Raw genomic sequence first — 18232 nt, 5'->3', positions numbered from 1 at the left:
CACTAGCAAGCTTACAGTGGCACAGATGTACCAATGCAGCTGCGCTGCTGTAAGATCTCTTGTGTAGCCAGTCTATGCTGACAGGAGAGAACTCTCCCATCAACATAAAAAAACCCTCTCAACGAGCGGCACTAGCTGTGTTGGCGGGAGAAGCTCTCCTGGCAACATAGTGCCGTGCACACTACCCCTTATGCCAGCAAGAATTACGTTGCTCAGGGGGATGGGGGTGTTTTTTCATCCCCCTGAGCGACACAAGTTTTTCCGACATAAGTGGCAGTGTAGACATGACCATAATTTATGCTCAAGTTATACAAGGCTCACATTCTCCTCTGTTGAAAGACAGATGATGAAATAATATCAGCGTCCCAGAAGAAGAAAATGAGAGGTACTCTGACGGTTTGTTTTAGCAGAAGTGAAAAAAATCTCTCATGGGTGGCGATATGGCCTAAATGGGAGTAGTGATGGTAACAGATTGGTGATTTAAGGACTTGCCTACATAGGAAGTTAGCACAGCAGCTAACTAACTAGCCAGGTGGACTAAAGTGCCTTTGTGCAGTTTGGCTAAACAATTGTGTTTTAAATTCACACCCTATCTTTTTATGAACTAACTTCCCAAGTAAACAAGCCCAGAGTCCAAGACAATGCAGGTGGGGGAGGTGGGGGAGAATACTACAGGAGAAATACACTGGGGAATCAAGGAGGACAGAGTTAATATTTAGAAATCCCTTCCCCTTCTACATAAATGAATTTAAATTTACCTGAAAATCCTCTTTTACAGCTTGTAGGTTATATGTGAAGAACTTCTGATAATGTTGGAAGAGCAGAGTCAATAGAACCGACAGGGCACTTGGAACTAATAAAAGACTCTTTGACAGAGGTGCTTTATCTTAAAAAAAAAACAAAACAACAACAACAACAAATCCTCAGAGTGAGAGACCTCAGATTTAAAAAGCAACTTAATAAAACAAGTGAAAGGAGGATGAAATAGCACTGGAATCAGCATGAAAGTTCATAAGATGTCACAATAACCTACTATGACAAATGTTGATGGGAAAAGGTACGAAAGGGAGACAGAAAGATTGCATTAGTCCAAACAAACAGGCCTGCGGATATAATTCAAGGACTGTGTTAAGATCATGCTTAGTAAACAAGGAAAACGCGGAATAGGAAATAAATGAACCAAAACTGGTTTGTCAGAAACTAGGCCTAAATGGTGACCAACATAATGAGGGGAAGGGCTATTCCACGCATTTTTCCTTTATGGGGTCATTAAAGAAAGAGACTTCGGGAGAAAATTTGGCTACTGGAGTGAGCTTCACCATCATGGTTACCACCTTGGCCCTTCTTAATCCTGGTCCTGAAATATGTTCTGACTGGACCCAGGCCAGAAAGAAGAATCACAATGATACCGCCCTTTCTACCAGCTCCAGCTCTATCCCAAACACCATGTGGGATGTGCAAGTTTCTCTCTCTTCCCCATACTCCATGTATCCTTTTCCTTCCCCACCTAATTTATTTTCTTTCCTATCTCTCTCCTTTTGTCTTCTGATTAATAAGAATCTAGCTTAGCTGCCCAACACTGTATATTCTGAAAGCCTATGGTCAGAAGAGGCAGCTAAAAGCAATGCCCTAAATAGCTTGATTCTGGAGTGAGTTTGTCATGTTTCTGAGCAGCTGAAAAGATCATGTCCTGTGCCTGCGTTTTTCCAGCAGTGAGGTTGAAGTGAGAGTCACCACCAGACACAGAAGCTGCATTTTCTCTCTGCTGTTCTTTTTTCTCCCCTTTTGTGTGCATTTGTCTTGATTTGTCTTCTAGGAAATGGGATCAGACTTTAACACCATCACCGCCAATGAAGGCTCCAGCCCAGCTCTGCTAATTTTTTCTCTTTTCCCCAAAAGGATGTCTTTATTAGCATCTTTAATACCATCCCAAGAAACTGTCAAACCAGTTTTTTTCCCTTCTAAATATTCTTGTCAGCTAAAGGGAAAGGGAACAAGGGATGTTGTTAAAATGAAAGCCTTATTTATACTTACATGTCCAATGCTTTAACTGTTTTTCCTTCTTTTCTGTATCTTTAATAAAGTCTTAATTTCTAATGCTCTGTTTGCAGTGGTACTAAGCAAGTTGAGGTTTCTGTATACCAAACCTTGTTTAACACTGTTTAACACTGGATAATGACCGGATCTTGTTAACACCTTTGACTCTTTGGGCCTATATATTCCAATTAAATTAATACTACAATGGTTACTTGCACTTGTACTTTTACTAATCTCTCCCCAAATTAATAATTTGATTATTATTAAACCATATGCCAAGTGTGTCAAATACATAGAATGGGATTGTTGTAATCTACCTAGGAAGACGTTTCATATTGCTTGTTATCTCACCACGTACAATCCACAACAAGTAGGACAGACATTTTGTTGTTGTTCGAAGCAGATAGAGTGTTTTATTTTTGCACTGTACCATGGTTTAAACAAATTATGTAAAATATTTCATTCTAATAAAAAATCCCATTATAAATGCTTTAAAAGGGGGAATTGATACTATAATTACCCAAAACCATCGTAACACAGAGTTAAGGTTGCCCAGTAGTGCCTCATGCCCTTCCAGAACGGAGAGTGGCTGACCTGTTGAAAATTAGCAAAAGACTTAAAGTACCCCCACAACACAAACTTAATTCTGGCTACCATAAACTGGCAATAGCCACTGGGTTAAATAAGGGTGATGCAAAGGTTAAGCTACCAAGAGAAGTCGTGGAAGCAACTGCATTAAATTAAAAAGACACCAGAAGGTTGGAGGCAGTACAGATGAGAGTTCTTCAAAACATGGCAGGTGTAAAATGGAATGATTTTTAAGACAAACGAAGAAGTTAAAAGGACAGTAGAATGTGAAATCAGAGTACAGGACTGGCTATAAATCTAAAAGATTATGATGGTGCAGAGACTGCTGAAAACAGGTGATAGGATGCCAAAGAAAATAATGCAAACATAATCAAGATCAGTCTGACTGACTACACCATAGGACATCGTACACAGGGACACAATCAGGCTGGGTTTAATGAAAGAACAAGCCATGGACAGGAGTGAATGGCAATGCTGTACTACTCCATGTCTGCAAAGATGATCTGGGATGAAAGAGAGTGAGTGAGCGAGTGCAAAGCTACACAAGAGTAAAGGGACGATAAGATATAGCAAGTCTGAGGTGGTTTGTGTGAGTGGGCACAGTGTTTGAGTGTAGGCAGCTCCTGTTTGTTAGGCCTGACCTAAACTCAAGTTTTGCTCAGACAAAGAGGTGTTGTTCAACTTTATCCTGCAGTGCTCAGATGTTCCATTCTCTGTGTGTTCTGTAGCATCTACGACAGTACATTGCTAATATGTGGTTAGGACAGAATTAAGGATGCATTGTGGCGTGTACTATAACTTTTCATTTTTTGGTTTTCAGAGGTTTAAGCTTAGCCCTCTCCACACTCTGGAAGGACACAAGGTACCACCAGGCAACCTTAACTCCATGTTAATGAAGGTTTGGGGCATTTAATTTCCTTGGTTTAAAAAAAAAAAAGTTTCTCGGCACCTTCCCACATACCTCAGCCCAGCTCTCCCTCTCCATTGCCTCTGGCTCCTCAGCAAGGATTACCCCACCCACAGAATGCACTGGCTGCATGGCCTTTTCTTCCATGCCTTTGCATCATCTCCTTGTCTCCCATTTCTCTGCATGTCCAGCACACACTAGTTCTTCCTCCTCAACCATCCTCTCCAGGAAGAGGCAGGCAACAGCACAGGGCGTGCAGGTTGAAGAGCTGTGGGGAGGATGCAACAGCAGCACAAGGACTAGCATGAAGTCACTAGAGACATTTTTGGCGGGCAGGAGACAGACATGGAGAGGCGTGGATATGGGGACTTTTGGGGGACAGAGGCGAACTTCACCAACTCCTACTGCACAACTCAGATCCCCTCCTACTCACCCCAGATTCCACTGTTCTGACCCCTCCCATATTACTTTCAACTGCTCAGACTCCCCCAGCGCTACCTTGGCTCCTCTAACATTCGCTTCATCATACCATTGATCTGACCACCCCCATCCCACTTAGAACCCTCCATACACGCACCAGCTCCACACTCCCACTTGACCCTACCCGCCCCATGTAAATTTAGAGGGGTCACAGGGCTGTAAGGAGTGCATGTACCAGGTAGAAGCAGGAAGGAACAGGAGAGTGGAGCATCATCTCTACTCCAAATCAGGGCCTAGTATCTGGGAACAAGGCTATACACATTCATTTGAGGCACAGGAGGCGCACGGAGGTGTGAAGTGAACATTCAGTGAGCTATTCTCAGCCAAATGAGAACACATGATGAAGATGGATACAGCCTGAAACAATAACTCTCAGACATCTGAATTGCTCCCATTCGTCTCAGTGGGAATGGTCATTCCCCTTCCATTGGGCTTTTAGTATCCTGGCTCACACACGAAGGGCAGATAGAAAGGCCCAGACCACCTCTATAGAAGGGCAGCGCCAAATCGCAGCTCACGCTCAGGGGGTAAAGATCCCCCAGATCTTGGTTCAAACATGTGGGATCTCTGCCCTTCCCAGGGCTGGGGGTCACTGCTGCCCCATTCCCCTCCACCTTCACCCTTTACATGAGGCACATCCTCCTCCGATCCCCAACCACTGCCCTGAGAGATGGGGCTGTGAATGGGAGGAATCTCTCACCCACTGCCAGGCCCAGCCAGGACAAGGGGAATGAGGCAGAGAAGGTGTGGGGGAGAAAGCCTTCAAATGGAAGGAATGACAAGGCCCCTATTAAATTACTAAATAGTGGGGGTGGGGGAGAATATACCAATATACCCTGAAAAATGTCTAGTAGGCACCAAGATGGATCCACTGTGAGAATGCCCCAACTACAACACCTGCTGCACACTAGAAAGGTGCATATCTGGAAAGAGAGTATGGTGATGAGTGGGGAGGAAGATAGTACAGACCAGTGGTTCTCAACCAGGAGTCCATGGCCCCCTGGGGTTCTGCAAGCCCTTTAAAGGGGGCTGTGGGGCCCCACGGCTGAAGCTCGGATCCCCGACGTCCCCCCTTTCTCCCTCCCCATTGGGCTGAAGCTGGGAGGCGCAGGGCTGAAGCCCCGATCCCTGGTGCCCCCCATGGGGCTCAAGCCAGGAGGCATGGGGCTGAAACCTCAATCCCCAGTGCCCCCGCGAGGCTGAAACCGGGAGGTACAGGGCTGAATCCCAGAGCCCTGAGCCCGGGTGCTCTCTTTGGGGCAGAAGCCCTGAGCCCATGGACAGAGTTAGGGACATAGAGGGCATTCCCCCACCTCCCATTCAAACTGCAGCGCAAGTGCAAGGCAGTCCAAGGGCAGCTCCACACCTCTCCCCACATCTCCTCTCCCCGCCCCCTGGTCCGGTCGGAGGCAGGAAGCTGGAGCCAGACAGTGTGGGGCAGTTGCTGCTCTGGCTGGTGCATGGTCCAAAGCACAGCATTCCCTCCTCTCTGCTGGTGCCCCAGGTTGAAGCTGCTCCTCAGCTCCCAGCCCCCTTTGCTCCCACAGAGGCAGTCAGTAAGAGCCCCCCGGGTGGGGAGACCCAGTTCTGTGGCTGGCAGACCCCTCCGGGAACAGGGACCACAGGGGAGTCCTCCCAGCACACAGCCCCTAATGCCCCTCTCCCTACACTCTGTGCTACCCCGATGCCTGCACACAGCCCCTAGCCACCCCCCTCCCTGCAGCCTGAGCTATCCCCTGCCTGCATACAGCTTCTAGCTGCCCACCTCCCTGCACCCTGAGCTACCCCTCTGCCCACACTCAGACCCTAGCTACCTCCTCCCTGCACCCTAAGCTGTTTTCAAGCTTTTTGAGCTAAGCTCCCCTCCTCTGAGTTATAATTTTTGGTTGCATGCCCTCCCCACAACCCAGACCGTCTGGGTGGCCTTCTGAGTTGAGTCACGGGGTGGAGGTGACACTCCCTCTCTGGACCCCGCCATGTGGAGGTGGCTCAAGCCCCGCTGGTCCCAACCCCCGAAAACAGAAGTCAAACTACACCTCTGCCAAAGGCCTGTGCGCCAAGGGCCCCCCCGCCGGGCCCTGGAGTTTTTAGAATATGTCATGGGGGGCCTTGGAGAGAAAAAGGTTGAGAACCCCTGATACAGATGATCTCCTTCCTCTGCACAGGTAACACACATGGAGAAAAAAAATGTACATTAAGCACATAAATCCAGAATAGTTCTAAAATGAACCTCAAGAAATGGAAGAACCCCAAATTATATGCAATCTGTTCCACTGTACTGCATATATGTGACTACTATCAACAGCATGGTTCTTTCTACATCCTTTAGTCATGAACTTCATAGCTTTGAGTGTCAGCCTATTGGTGATATTAAGTGTTGTTGCATGTTACTTATGTTGGCTGGAGGTGAAACCTGACCCAGCTCCTCCTCCACTTGGCATCAGAGATTTAAGAGGCAGCTTATATATAAATTATTCTATCCATATTAACTCTACTTTATTACAAATATGACTTCTTAACTTACTAACACTGATCTTTCATACTAGCTTTTTTCATTACGGGGTTTCCACTGAAGTATCTTGTAGTGTCCACTGTCAGAAAAAGGACAGCGTTCCTCTTTTCCTGCCATGCATTTTAATTTGGGAAGAGAGAAGGAAAAGAGAGAAAACATCAAGCAAAAGAACATAGTGAAACAGTTTTTATGTCACAGGGAGATACAAAGAATATCTTATTCTTAAAAATATGTTGCAATCTGAAACAGTAAGCTATGCACTCCATAAAGTCACTGAAATTCAAAAGCAAGGATCAAACATGTACAACTATTAGTCAAAATGGAAGACATTCCTCAACCACTACCCAAAAACACCCACCTATCATTTTGATACCAGTGAGCTAATCTTTAACAATGAATACTTAGATTACTTTATCAGTTTAAAAACATTAGACAGTTCTCAAAACCCTGTAACAATTTACCGTTAAAGTTGATGTTACCAAAAATCTAGGTAACAACCGATAGATAGCTGGCTAGACAGTAGTTAAAGATGGTCTCCCATTGTGATTTATATTTTCCTGTAATGATTTGATATTTGTCTTTGAATTTCAATAATTTTGTGAGTTTAAAGCAAACTTTAACACTCTTTTCACAGTTCAATGTAATATGTAGTGCAAAAAGGAACTAAAAACTCTCAAGAGAGAAGTAGTTTCCATAATGGCAAACTATTTTTATAATGAAGTTAATGCACAGTATTTTACCATCAAATGATTACGCCCTTGAATGTGCCACAAAAGTAACTTTTGAATGTGTTTATTATCTGCATGAAGTGTAGATAAATATTTTTACTAATGCTCTGCATTTAGGTTTCACTTCAGACTTTTCAACCTTACCATAGAGGAAACAAGCATTTAGCTATTTTTACAGATGTCACAAAGTGAAAAAACCACAGTAGCAACTAACCCGTAAATATGACAGTCACCCACAGGGAAAGTCACATGAATAACAGTAACCTCAGTTCTCTGTAAAGTCCTCAAAATGTCATCATTGCCTGGTCCAAATAAACTATTAAGAAAGATAAACACTTCTAGATTAACCATTTTACAAGTTTACTGAAAATGTTAGAGAACCAGCTGGACAGTGGCAGTACATATTGCCCTGCCATTTAGCAACATGTAGGTTTATAACCAAATATCCTTTCCATAGGGCAGGCCTGACTGGAACACTTTCAAGTGGCAGACCATGCCATGACAAGCACGCCTACCTCAGTTTCCCTCCTTCAGAGTCCCGAGAAAAGGTGCAAGGGTCCGCCCAAGTACAAAGATTGTCCTTGTAGGGTTCATTTATTACAAAGTCCCATGCACATATATGATAACAAAAGTCCCACAACCATAGTCCAGATTTCCACCAGCATATTCCAAACAATACATGCAACATGCAGTCCTAGCGTCCCTCACCACACCCCGACTCTCTAGTTTAGCGCTCTCCTGTCCTTGCACCAGAACAGCTACCACAGCCCTTCCAACCTGAGTGCAACCCTGATCTTCCCAGCAGGAAACCCCACAGCCTCTCTTGCCAAGGGAGCATCCCTCACTCACCACTGTTCCTCTGGGTCCAGCTCTCCAGCCCTGGACTGACAGCAAGCAAGCGTCTCTGCTGCTCCCCTGTCTTCAGCCCTCTCTGACCCTTGGCTCCAGCTCTCTAGCTTACAGAGCTAGCCTGCATCTGCATCTCCATCTGCTACTGCTTCTGCCTTCAGCCCTCTCCAGCCCTCTGGCATGGGGATGCCAGCCAGCAAATGGCTCTTGCTGTTCTGCCTTCAGCCTTCTCCCAGGTCCCAAACATATACTCTTCAAGTCAATTCCTCCCTCTTATCAGGGAAGGCCTGCAGAGAGTTTTCTGCATTCGGCAGCTTACCCCACAGACCTGCTCTAGTCTTCTGACTGACTCTCAGCCGGACACTCTCTCACTGGACCTCGCCCCGACCTTTTATAGCCCCTCAGTACTGCCCTGCCCTCTTAATTGGCCAAATGCGAGTACCTGTCCTGGCACAGGGTAGCTGGACCTACTTCATTTACCGGGGCCAGCCAACCTGTGACAGTCCTTAACGATGACTGCTTATAGGAAATTGGTGAAGCAACAGTCTCAGACCTGGTCTACACTACGAAGTTAAGTCGATGTAAGTCGCCTGGTATTGACCTATTTGTACATGTCTACGCTTAAATTTGTCTCAGCCAACGTAAGCAATGTAGTAAAACCACCATGTTACAGCAATGTAGTAAAACCACCATCCCGAACGGTGTAAAGCTATGACTGACCTACTTAGCTTGACACAGTGTGAGTGTAGACATAGCATGACCTGTGTCGACTCTAGTAGTCTTCCAGCAGCTACCCCACAACGCCCCATTCCCTGTGACTGACTTCTATGGACACAATTTTAAACTCTATTGCCCTGGAGTCATAGAGCCCAGAAGCCACTCCCACATCTTGAAAGCCCCCTGCGTGTTTTTGGAACACCTACCTCAGCAAGCACACCTAGCAGATCATTTATGTAGTGTGCACCTACTCAACTGACTATATTGCCTCCACGCACACAGAGAGGAGCCACATGTTATCCTGCCTGGAGTAGATCGGAAATCCTGCATTTCCTGGGCCTGTGAGGAGAAGAGGCTGTGCAGGCATAACCAAGGGCCAGCCGTAGAAACGTAAACATCTATGAGTACATTGCCTACATTTCCCATGCAAAGGAATACGACAGGGATCAGCAGTAGTAAGTGTGCAAGCAAAAGAACTTTGCGAGGAATAACACAAGGCCAGGGAGCACCACAATAGATATGGTGCTGCACCACAGACCTGCCACTTTTACAACCAATTGCTTGCCATACTTGGTGGAGACCCCAAAAATACCATACAGATTCTCGATACCTCAGAGGAGCAGCACGAGACCCCTGCCACAAACAGCAAGGAAGAGGAGGAAGGGGGCAAGGAACCCCAGTCATGCCATGAGCCAGTGCCTGTTCAAGTCTCCACCAAAGTCTAAACAGACCCGTCACGTGAGGGCAGATGAACCTGATAAAGGGGAAGGAAACTCCCATGTGACTGTAAATCCATGGGACAACTGTCTGTTTTTATCAGCAGCTTCTGGCATGGCATCTTTGACTTGTGATGCCACATGGTATGTTGTGGGGAGTAGTGAGCAGCAAACATGAAGTTCTCCAAAGACTGCAACTGGTGGAGAGTTTGGGACTTTTGATCCTGTACGTCAAACCAGGCTCTGCAGCATTTGGAATTGCTGCCTGAGAAGAACCTTCATGTTCTCTTGTATTTTCTACTACTTGTCCTGCTAGCACTGCCTTTCTCCTGTCCTCTGTTGTTCTCAAAGCTGTCGGTCATATTGGCCCTTGTAGCTCTTGGTTAGTAGTCTGATGCAGTACTGGCTTGCAGACCATGTCATTCCTAGTCCTCTTCTTTCTCCTCGTCAGGGTCAGGTGTTCTGGGGGCATACGTGGGACACCCCCATTACCCCTACCACTCCATGCCAAGGGACAGCAAGGAAAACCACAGCTTCACATATACAGACCTGTGAGAACCACAATTGAGAAAACAAATGTAGTCTGTTGTGGCTACACATACACCAAACAGACATAAACCCTTACTTTCTAATTTTAAAATTTTCACTCTAGTTAAATTATGCTAAAAATGTGTATAACATTGCATGTGGGGGGTTTCGCACATGGATTTTCTACACTGTTTTTCTCTACTCCAAGTGCTATTTTGGGGATAATCAAATTATCTTTATTAGTTCACAACAAATATTGCAGAATGCATAGTGATTGTCAAGGCAAACAGCTAAATGCACACCAAACCCCACAAAATTCATAGCTTCATGAAAACCCTCAGCCATATTTAAAAATGTACAGCAAGCACCACACAATTCACAGAAACACCCAAAGCTCCAGGCCCAACAGAACAGATACCAGCAGGCAAAGACTCACAAATACATATTAAGAACAGGAGTACTTGTGGCACCTTAGAGACTAACAAATTTATTAGATTTAGTCTCTAAGGCACCACAAGTACTCCTGTTCTTTTTGCGGATACAGACTAACATGGCTGCTACTCTGAAACAAATACATATTGTAGATTACACAAGACAAACAAATCCATCAAAGCAGCAGAGAACATTACTGCGGCTGACTGCTAAAATGCTCTTTCAAAGCCTGTCCCAACCACATAGCTACATGTTGGGCTCTTGTAACAGCACTTGTGTCTGCTGTTCAAAGTCACACAGCTGCTCAACCTCGGCCCTCCAGCCTGGTGGCAGCTTTTCCCCCTTTGCCTCAGATATTATGCAAGACACAACAGGCAGCTATAATCCACTGGGCTGTTCTTCTCAGTGAAATCCAGTCTAGTCAGTAAGCACTGCCAGTGTCCCTTCAGTCTACCAAAATCACATTCAACTGTCATTCTGCACCTGCTGAGCCAGTAGCTGAATCTTTCTTTGGGGCTGTCGAGGTAGCCAGTATCCAGCTTCATGAGCCAGAGGAACAAGTGATACGCTTGATGCCTCAGATTCATTATTGGCATTTCAGTATTGCCAATGATAATCTGCTGGTCAGGAAAGAATGTCTCTGCTTTCAGCTTTCCGAAGAGTCCTGTGCTCTTAAAGGTGTGAATGGCATGCGTCTTCCCTGTTCAGCCCACATTGTTATCGGTTAAGCATCCCCAGTGATCCACAAATGCTTGCATAACCATAGAAGAGTAGCCCCTCTGTGGCAAGGTGGGCTAATGCCAAAATAAGGATGGGTGCGCCATCTATCGCCCCACCGCAGTTCAGGAACGCCACTGCTGCAAATCCATCCACTATGTCCTGCATGCTGCTGAGACTCACAGTCCTGCATAGCGGGAGACGATTAGCAGCCCTACATGCTTGCATGACAGCAGCACCCAATGTAGATTTTCCAGCTCCAAAATTAGAGTGGTAGCAACGTGGCATTGCATGCTTCCAAACTGCTATTGCCACTTGCCTCTCCACAGTCAGTGCAACTCTCATTCTGATGTCCCTGCACCGGAGGGCTTGGGCAAACCTGTCACACAGATTCAGGAATGTGGCTTTTCGCATCTGCAAGTTCTGAAGCCACTACGTGTCATCCCAAACCTGTATTACAATGTGATCCCATTAGCCAGTGCTCATTTCTCAAGCCTAGAAGCTGTGCTCCACCATCTGTAACTGCTCCTTGAAAACAGTAGCACTTTTTAATTGTTCTTTGCTATGTTCCTCAGCAAACTATCTTCAAAAAAACGCTCATGAACCTAGTTGTTGCAAAAAGGAAAGGAGTACTTGTGGCACCTTAGAGACTAACCAATTTATTTGAGCATAAGCTTTCGTGAGCTACAGCTCACTTCATCGGATGCATACTGTGGAAACTACAGAAGATCTTTTTATACACACAAAGCATGAAAAAATGGGTGTTTACCACTACAAAAGGTTTTCTCTCCCCCCACCCCACTCTCCTGCTGGTAATAGCTTATCTAAAGTGATCACTCTCCTTACAATGTGTATGATGATCAAGCTGGGCCATTTCCAGCACAAATCCAGGTTTTCTCCCCACCTGGATTTGTGTTGGAAATGGCCCAACTTGATCATCATACACATTGTAAGGAGAGTGATCACTTTAGATAAGCTATTACCAGCAGGAGAGTGGGGTGGGGGGAGAGAAAACCTTTTGTAGTGGTAAACACCCATTTTTTCATGCTTTGTGTGTATAAAAAGATCTTCTGTACTTTCCACAGAATGCATCCGATGAAGTGAGCTGTAGCTCACGAAAGCTTATGCTCAAATAAATTGGTTAGTCTCTAAGGTGCCACAAGTACTCCTTTTCTTTTTGCGAATACAGACTAACACGGCTGTTACTCTGAAACTAGTTGTTGCAGTACTTCTTGCAGGTCTGCAAATACGGTAGGATCATACGTCTTGTATTTGAAGCATTCTTGAGAGTAGCGCAGAGCTATGTGAGCACCATACCCCTGTCAGAGACCAAAAAGCCCCACATGGGTTTGAGAGATTTAAAAAAAAAAAAAAAAGCATGAAAATTATGGAATATGGATTCCATTATGTGACAGAAGAATTTGCACACTGAGAACTTGACCCTTAGCTCCTAGGGATCCCGGGGCGAGTCATTACTAACCCACACAACAATGCAAAAATGTCCCAAAAGGTATTGCACTGGATGGTGGCATGTGGCGCACTGTCATACGTATCCATGGTCCACTGCACCTTGCACACAAACATTCCTGGTGATTACACACAGCTCCAATGCAAGCAGCCAAGTATGCATGCACCTGAGTGGTATACAAACTGCAGCAGCTGTACACCAATGTAACTTCCATCAACCAAAGTTTATAATGTAGACATGGCCTATGATTCAATTCTGCTGCTCCTATGGCATGCCACCACTCTCTCAGCTAGTAAGTCCATCAATTAGCACTAATGTCAATTACTAAGAAAATACATGTACTTTTTCTTCCAACCCACCAGTAAAAGTTAAACAAAAAAGAAATGTGAAGCAAGGCATTTAAGGGTAAAAATAAAACAAAAACATGCTCCCCGCCCCCCAAGAATCTGGTCTAGACAGTGGCTCTGAAACACTGCACAGCATTTCCTCTAAATAAACAAGTACATCTGGGACTCAAGGTCTCCCAAATATAGAAGTAAGGTATGGCACTAAGGCTAGTGTTCGAAGTAGAGTGTGTGGAATGCCATGTGAAAATCCAGGATGCAAGCAGAGGCGGTGAGTTATATGGGCTCTTGGTGCCTGGGCTCCAGGAATATTCAGGGCCCAGGGGCCCGGCTCCACCAATGTTTGGAGCCAGATCTCTCCCCCAGCCCTGCCTGGAGCATCCCCCAGCCCCCGCCTGCTGCCCCCTCCCCCCGTGTGCCCCTCCCCCGGGGTCCCAGAGCATCCCTGCCTGATTGAAAGCAGGCAGCTGCCCTGCCGCTTCGGGCTGCTCCCCTCTCTCCTGTGTTGCTGGCTGCTGCTGCCTAAGGCTAGGCTACAGCACACGAGCGGCGCTGGCGGCAGGCTGAGGCAGCTGGCTGCTGCTACACCTGAGGAGGGGGAGGAGACGCACACATGACTGGCAGCCCTCCCCTCTCCCGGCACCCACCGGGAGGTGACACCAAGGGCGCTTCCGGCCAGGAGACATCTGGACCTCACTCACCAGAGCAGCTGCTGGGGCTTCGATGAGTGTCTGACCCTGTGATCCGCCCCCGTCCCACCCAGCCCACAGTCACCACTCTTGCCCCACATTGTCAAGGGGCAGCCCCATCCCCCGTGAGGCTACATGAGGGGCAGCGGGCTGCAGCAGGGGAGGAGGCCACATGTGATGGCAGCCCTCTTTCAACCCTCAGCACTCACCCACCACAGGGGAGACGAGGGGGCTTCCTGGACATGAGCAGCTGCAGCTTGGGTTAGTGTTGTGACACCCTGCGCCTCCCCCGCCCAGTCACCGCTCCTTCCCCACTCTGTGCAAGGGGCAGCCCCATCCCCCATGAGGCTACGGTGAGGGGTAGCAGCAGAGGCCACAAATGAGGGCAGCACCCCTCCACACCGGCACCCACCCATAGGAGAGGCGAGGGGGCTTCCTAGACCTGAGAGGGGCCCTAGGAGCACATGCAGTGACAGAGGTGAGTGTGCTGCCAGGGGTGGGAAGGGGAGCCCCTCCCCCGGAGCTTGCTGATGCCAGCGGGGAGAGGGTTGCGGGGAGTCCCCCGCTCTAGCCCTAGTCCCAGGGCAACCTGTCTAAACCCCAAGCTCCTCATCCCCAGCCCTGCCCCACCCAGAGCCCGCACCTCCAGCCAGAACCTGCATACCCTGCACCCCAACCCTCAGCCCCAGCCCAGAGCCTCCTCCTGCACTGTGAACTCCTCATCCCCAGCTCCACCCCAGAGCCCTCACCTGGGGGAAAAAAACACACAACTTAAATTTGGTGGTCAGTTTGCGGTATGATCGTGTTTAGCACAATACTTCATTATTTTACACCCTTTAAAGTATATAATTGGTTGTATACAGGTAGAACAAAATATAATATATTGAAGCAGGCAAGTGCTACTTCTGACTTTCCACATTTAATTGGCCCTTGTAATCTTGTGGTGCCGGCGCATTTTAGCTTCATTTTATCCCAGCAATAAATTCTTGATTGTAGGACCAGTAATAATCAACAATGGATACATTCTTAATAAAGTTACCCAGAGAAAAAGAAGAAAAGGATAAGTGATGGCCTGAGCTCAACACCCAGCTTTCAAACTGAAGTTATACAAAAGAAAGATGTGGCAAATCTCCAAGATAAGAAAAGGAGTTTTCAGCAATCTTGGCTATCAAGATTTATGTGGCTGGAGTACAATAGCAAATTAGACAGAGCTTTTTGCTCAGTCTGCAAAAACTGTTCTGAAAAGAAGATCTTAATATTTTCTACGAAAGCCAAACCACCGTTTATTTCATCTGGATTTCAAGATTGGAGACACGCACTGCATGGTTTTATATCACAGGAAAATCCAGCTGTCACAAGGAAGCAGTAATGAAGTATTCTGCTCTGCAATCGCAGGTAAATGTTTCTGCACTAATGTCGGCCAGTTACAGAAAAGAATCACAATCAGCTAGAAATGCACTTCACAAAATTTTGAACAGTGTTCAGTACCTAGCTCAACAAGGAATAGTATTAGGTGGACATAATGAGAGTGATACAAATCTGATGCAGCTCTTGTTGCTAGGCAGTACAGATTCAGAGGAACTGAGACAGTGGATTAGTTGCACAAAATACAAGTGGCTGTCACATGAGGTTATTAACGAAATAATATAAATGATGGCAAGGATGGCACTAAGACGAATTGTGCAAAAGATAAAGTCTTCAAAGTTCTATGCCATTGTAATGGATGAGACTACCAATTTGTCAAGAAAAGAACAAGAAAGTTTTTCTTTAAGGTTCTTTTCTAGTGAAGACTGGGAGATTTATGAGTTTATTGGGTTTTACCAAACTGTTGCAATGGACACTGCTTCTCTTTTCAAAATTGTGGAAGATGCAAATCACACCTGAGAAGTGTCCTTTCTGAATGCCTGGGGCAGTGTTACAACGGAGCCAGTAATGTGTCTGGCAAATCTACTGGGGTCCAAGCCAGAGTGAAGGATCGAGAGCCGAGAGTGGAATTTGTGCACTGTACTGCACATTCCCTTAACCTTGCCACGCAGGATGCCCTGCATAATATTCAAGGATGTCGTGATATGTTTTTGAAGGTGAAAGATCTCATCAATGCCTTCAGGGAGTCACCAAAGTGTATGGCAGCTTTCACAGCAAAGGGGAGCCTTCTTTATGACCATTGTGCCCAACAAGATGGACACTAAGGATCAGTAGCATTAAATCACTGCTCCACAATTATGAGGCCATGATGAACTGCCTAAAGGAATTTAGTTACTCTTCCGATGAATTTGGCTCAAAATGTAATGGATTCTCGAAGCAACTTCAATCTTTTTCAACGTACTTTACAATAACAGTTCTTGTGAAAGCCATGGATCCTGTAGAAGAAGTAATGCAAAAATTCAAAGCCCAAACATGTCATTGGCAAGTGTTACGAAGAAAGTTGGCCAGTTGCAAGAGGTGTTGAGTGGGATGGGCACCGACTAATCATACAATCACTTCTGGGAAACAACAGTAGAGAAGGCAAGAAATCTTTATTTAGATGATCCTACACTCCTGAGAAAATGCAAGCCACCAAGATGGCTCGACCATGGAAGCCTTCCCTCACACCTTCAGTGACCCAAAGAGTATTTTCATCGAATATATGTCGGGATCATTGATGTTTGCAAAGCTGCCATTGAACAGAGGTTTTCAACAGAAAGCTTTATATTCACAGTAAAATTAGAGAAGCATATAACTGATGCAGCAAATGGCTCAAAACAGGACACTGTCCCAATAGAAATGTTGAGTGATATTTGCACATCAAGAAATTGCCAGCTTAATTCGGTGAGCGAAGTGAAGCAATTTCTGAAACAAAACAAAGGCTTGAGTGACATATTGTCAGAAGCTACAATTCTCCTGAAATTATTCTACACAATTCTGACTACAACCTGCACCGTTGGGCGATCATTCAGTTGCCTACGCAGACTGAAAAATTATTTGCGAACGACAACGTGACAAGAACGTCTAAATTACTTGGCATTTCTGCACATTCATAAGAACTCTACCTCTGAATTGGACATTGCAAGTCTCCTGGATGACTTCATTTCAGGAACCAAACAACTACAAAAAGTGTTTGCTGCTTCCTGAAGAACATCGCAAAAGAAGGGGCTATATTTGTTTTAGTTTTAGAAAGTATTTTCTTTTGAGGGTTATTGATCCAAGAGTGCTTGGCTCTTTCCGTATTCAAAAAAGAGTATTAATTTATATTTGATATTCTTAGTTAAATAAATTTTTCTTACGATAGTAATATTATGCAATAAAGGGAAACTGTTAAACGCTTACTGTTTCCAGTCCATTTTTACACTATTTTAAAAAATATACATCGGCTTACAAGGTTGGGGTGGAGGGAGCCTTAAGACTTGTTCTGGGCACCACAAAAAATTATACAAGCCTGCCACCCCTGGATGCAAGGATAACCTTTGGTCTATCTCATTTTTGCCCAGAAGGGATTACAAACATCAGAGATGATGCTCAGAGGTCTTGAAGCACAATAGCACTCCCACAGTCCCACTCAAATGACAATTCCTTCAAACCTCAGGTTAGAGCAGCATTGTAGTCACGGCTTACACATTGAGATGAACAAGGAGAAACTGCAGCCAAATATTTGGTAGGATCACTAAACATAAGCTTCCCAGAAATGAATGGGCTCTTCAGAGAGCATCTTCCCCACTTTTTTTCCAAGCAGAAAGATAAATTTCCGTTCCCCTCCTCTCCACTCCCAACTGTAATTTAAATGCAACACAAAAAACATCCATGTTACTATTCCAGAAGATAGTCGCACACCACACAATTCAGTATAGGAAACTCCACTGGTCTCCATGACATAATGGAAACTAATTTTAAAAATTTAGTTTCCACTGCCTTTAATAGTCATTTTTACCCATTTTTATATTTAAACTGTGAAAAATTTTTACACAGTTACAATGAATCACAGAGAAATTATCACACTTTACTCATTAAAAGTTCCATGATATTCTAACTATCCCCAAGCAGCACAAGTTTAATTAGCTACCATATGCTTGGGGTTCTCATTAGGACTGTGGAAGAAAGGGACAGCACTGAAAGTTTTCCTTGGAATGAATCTACTTTTCTAGTCTCCCTAAAACAAAACTCTGAAAGTATTTCATTTCTGAGTAAAATTTACACACACACACACACAAACCAGGGACATAAATCAAAACATTTCTGCCAAAAACAAAAGAAACTGTGGAATAGGCAGTGAAGCACTGAAGTCTGGATGAAAAACTCCGGATCAGCGTAAGTCCACTGAATTTTACACTAACCTAAGCATCAGGGCCTTACCCTTCATAAAAATAGTAAGAGAGCTTTGTTGACACAGACTGGATCAATGAAATACTCCACTAGTCAGACAGGAATATGGCTCCAAGATCCGGTTCAGAACTGAAATTACTCAGAGATGGCTAATGACTTTCCAGAATTTGTTCAAGACAGTAGAAGTGTCCTACTATTATTAAAGGGATGGAATAAGACATAAA

At 45.3% G+C, this 18232-nt stretch overlaps 1 protein-coding gene across 1 annotated transcript in view; it reads right to left on the bottom strand.

Annotated features, from left to right (window-relative positions):
- UBAC2 (UBA domain containing 2) overlaps positions 1-18232 on the bottom strand; it is a 159132-nt gene that overhangs the window by 126950 nt on the left and 13950 nt on the right. The window contains exon 2 of the mRNA XM_074962994.1: positions 759-886. Coding sequence (XP_074819095.1) covers positions 759-886 — 128 coding nt within the window. The remainder of the gene's footprint in view (positions 1-758; positions 887-18232) is intronic.

The sequence above is a fragment of the Natator depressus genome, chromosome 1 (assembly GCF_965152275.1).
Source record: "Natator depressus isolate rNatDep1 chromosome 1, rNatDep2.hap1, whole genome shotgun sequence".
Taxonomy (NCBI): Eukaryota; Metazoa; Chordata; order Testudines; family Cheloniidae; genus Natator; species Natator depressus.
Note: the sequence above shows the minus strand (reverse complement) of the source record. Positions and strands in the feature narration are given on the sequence as shown.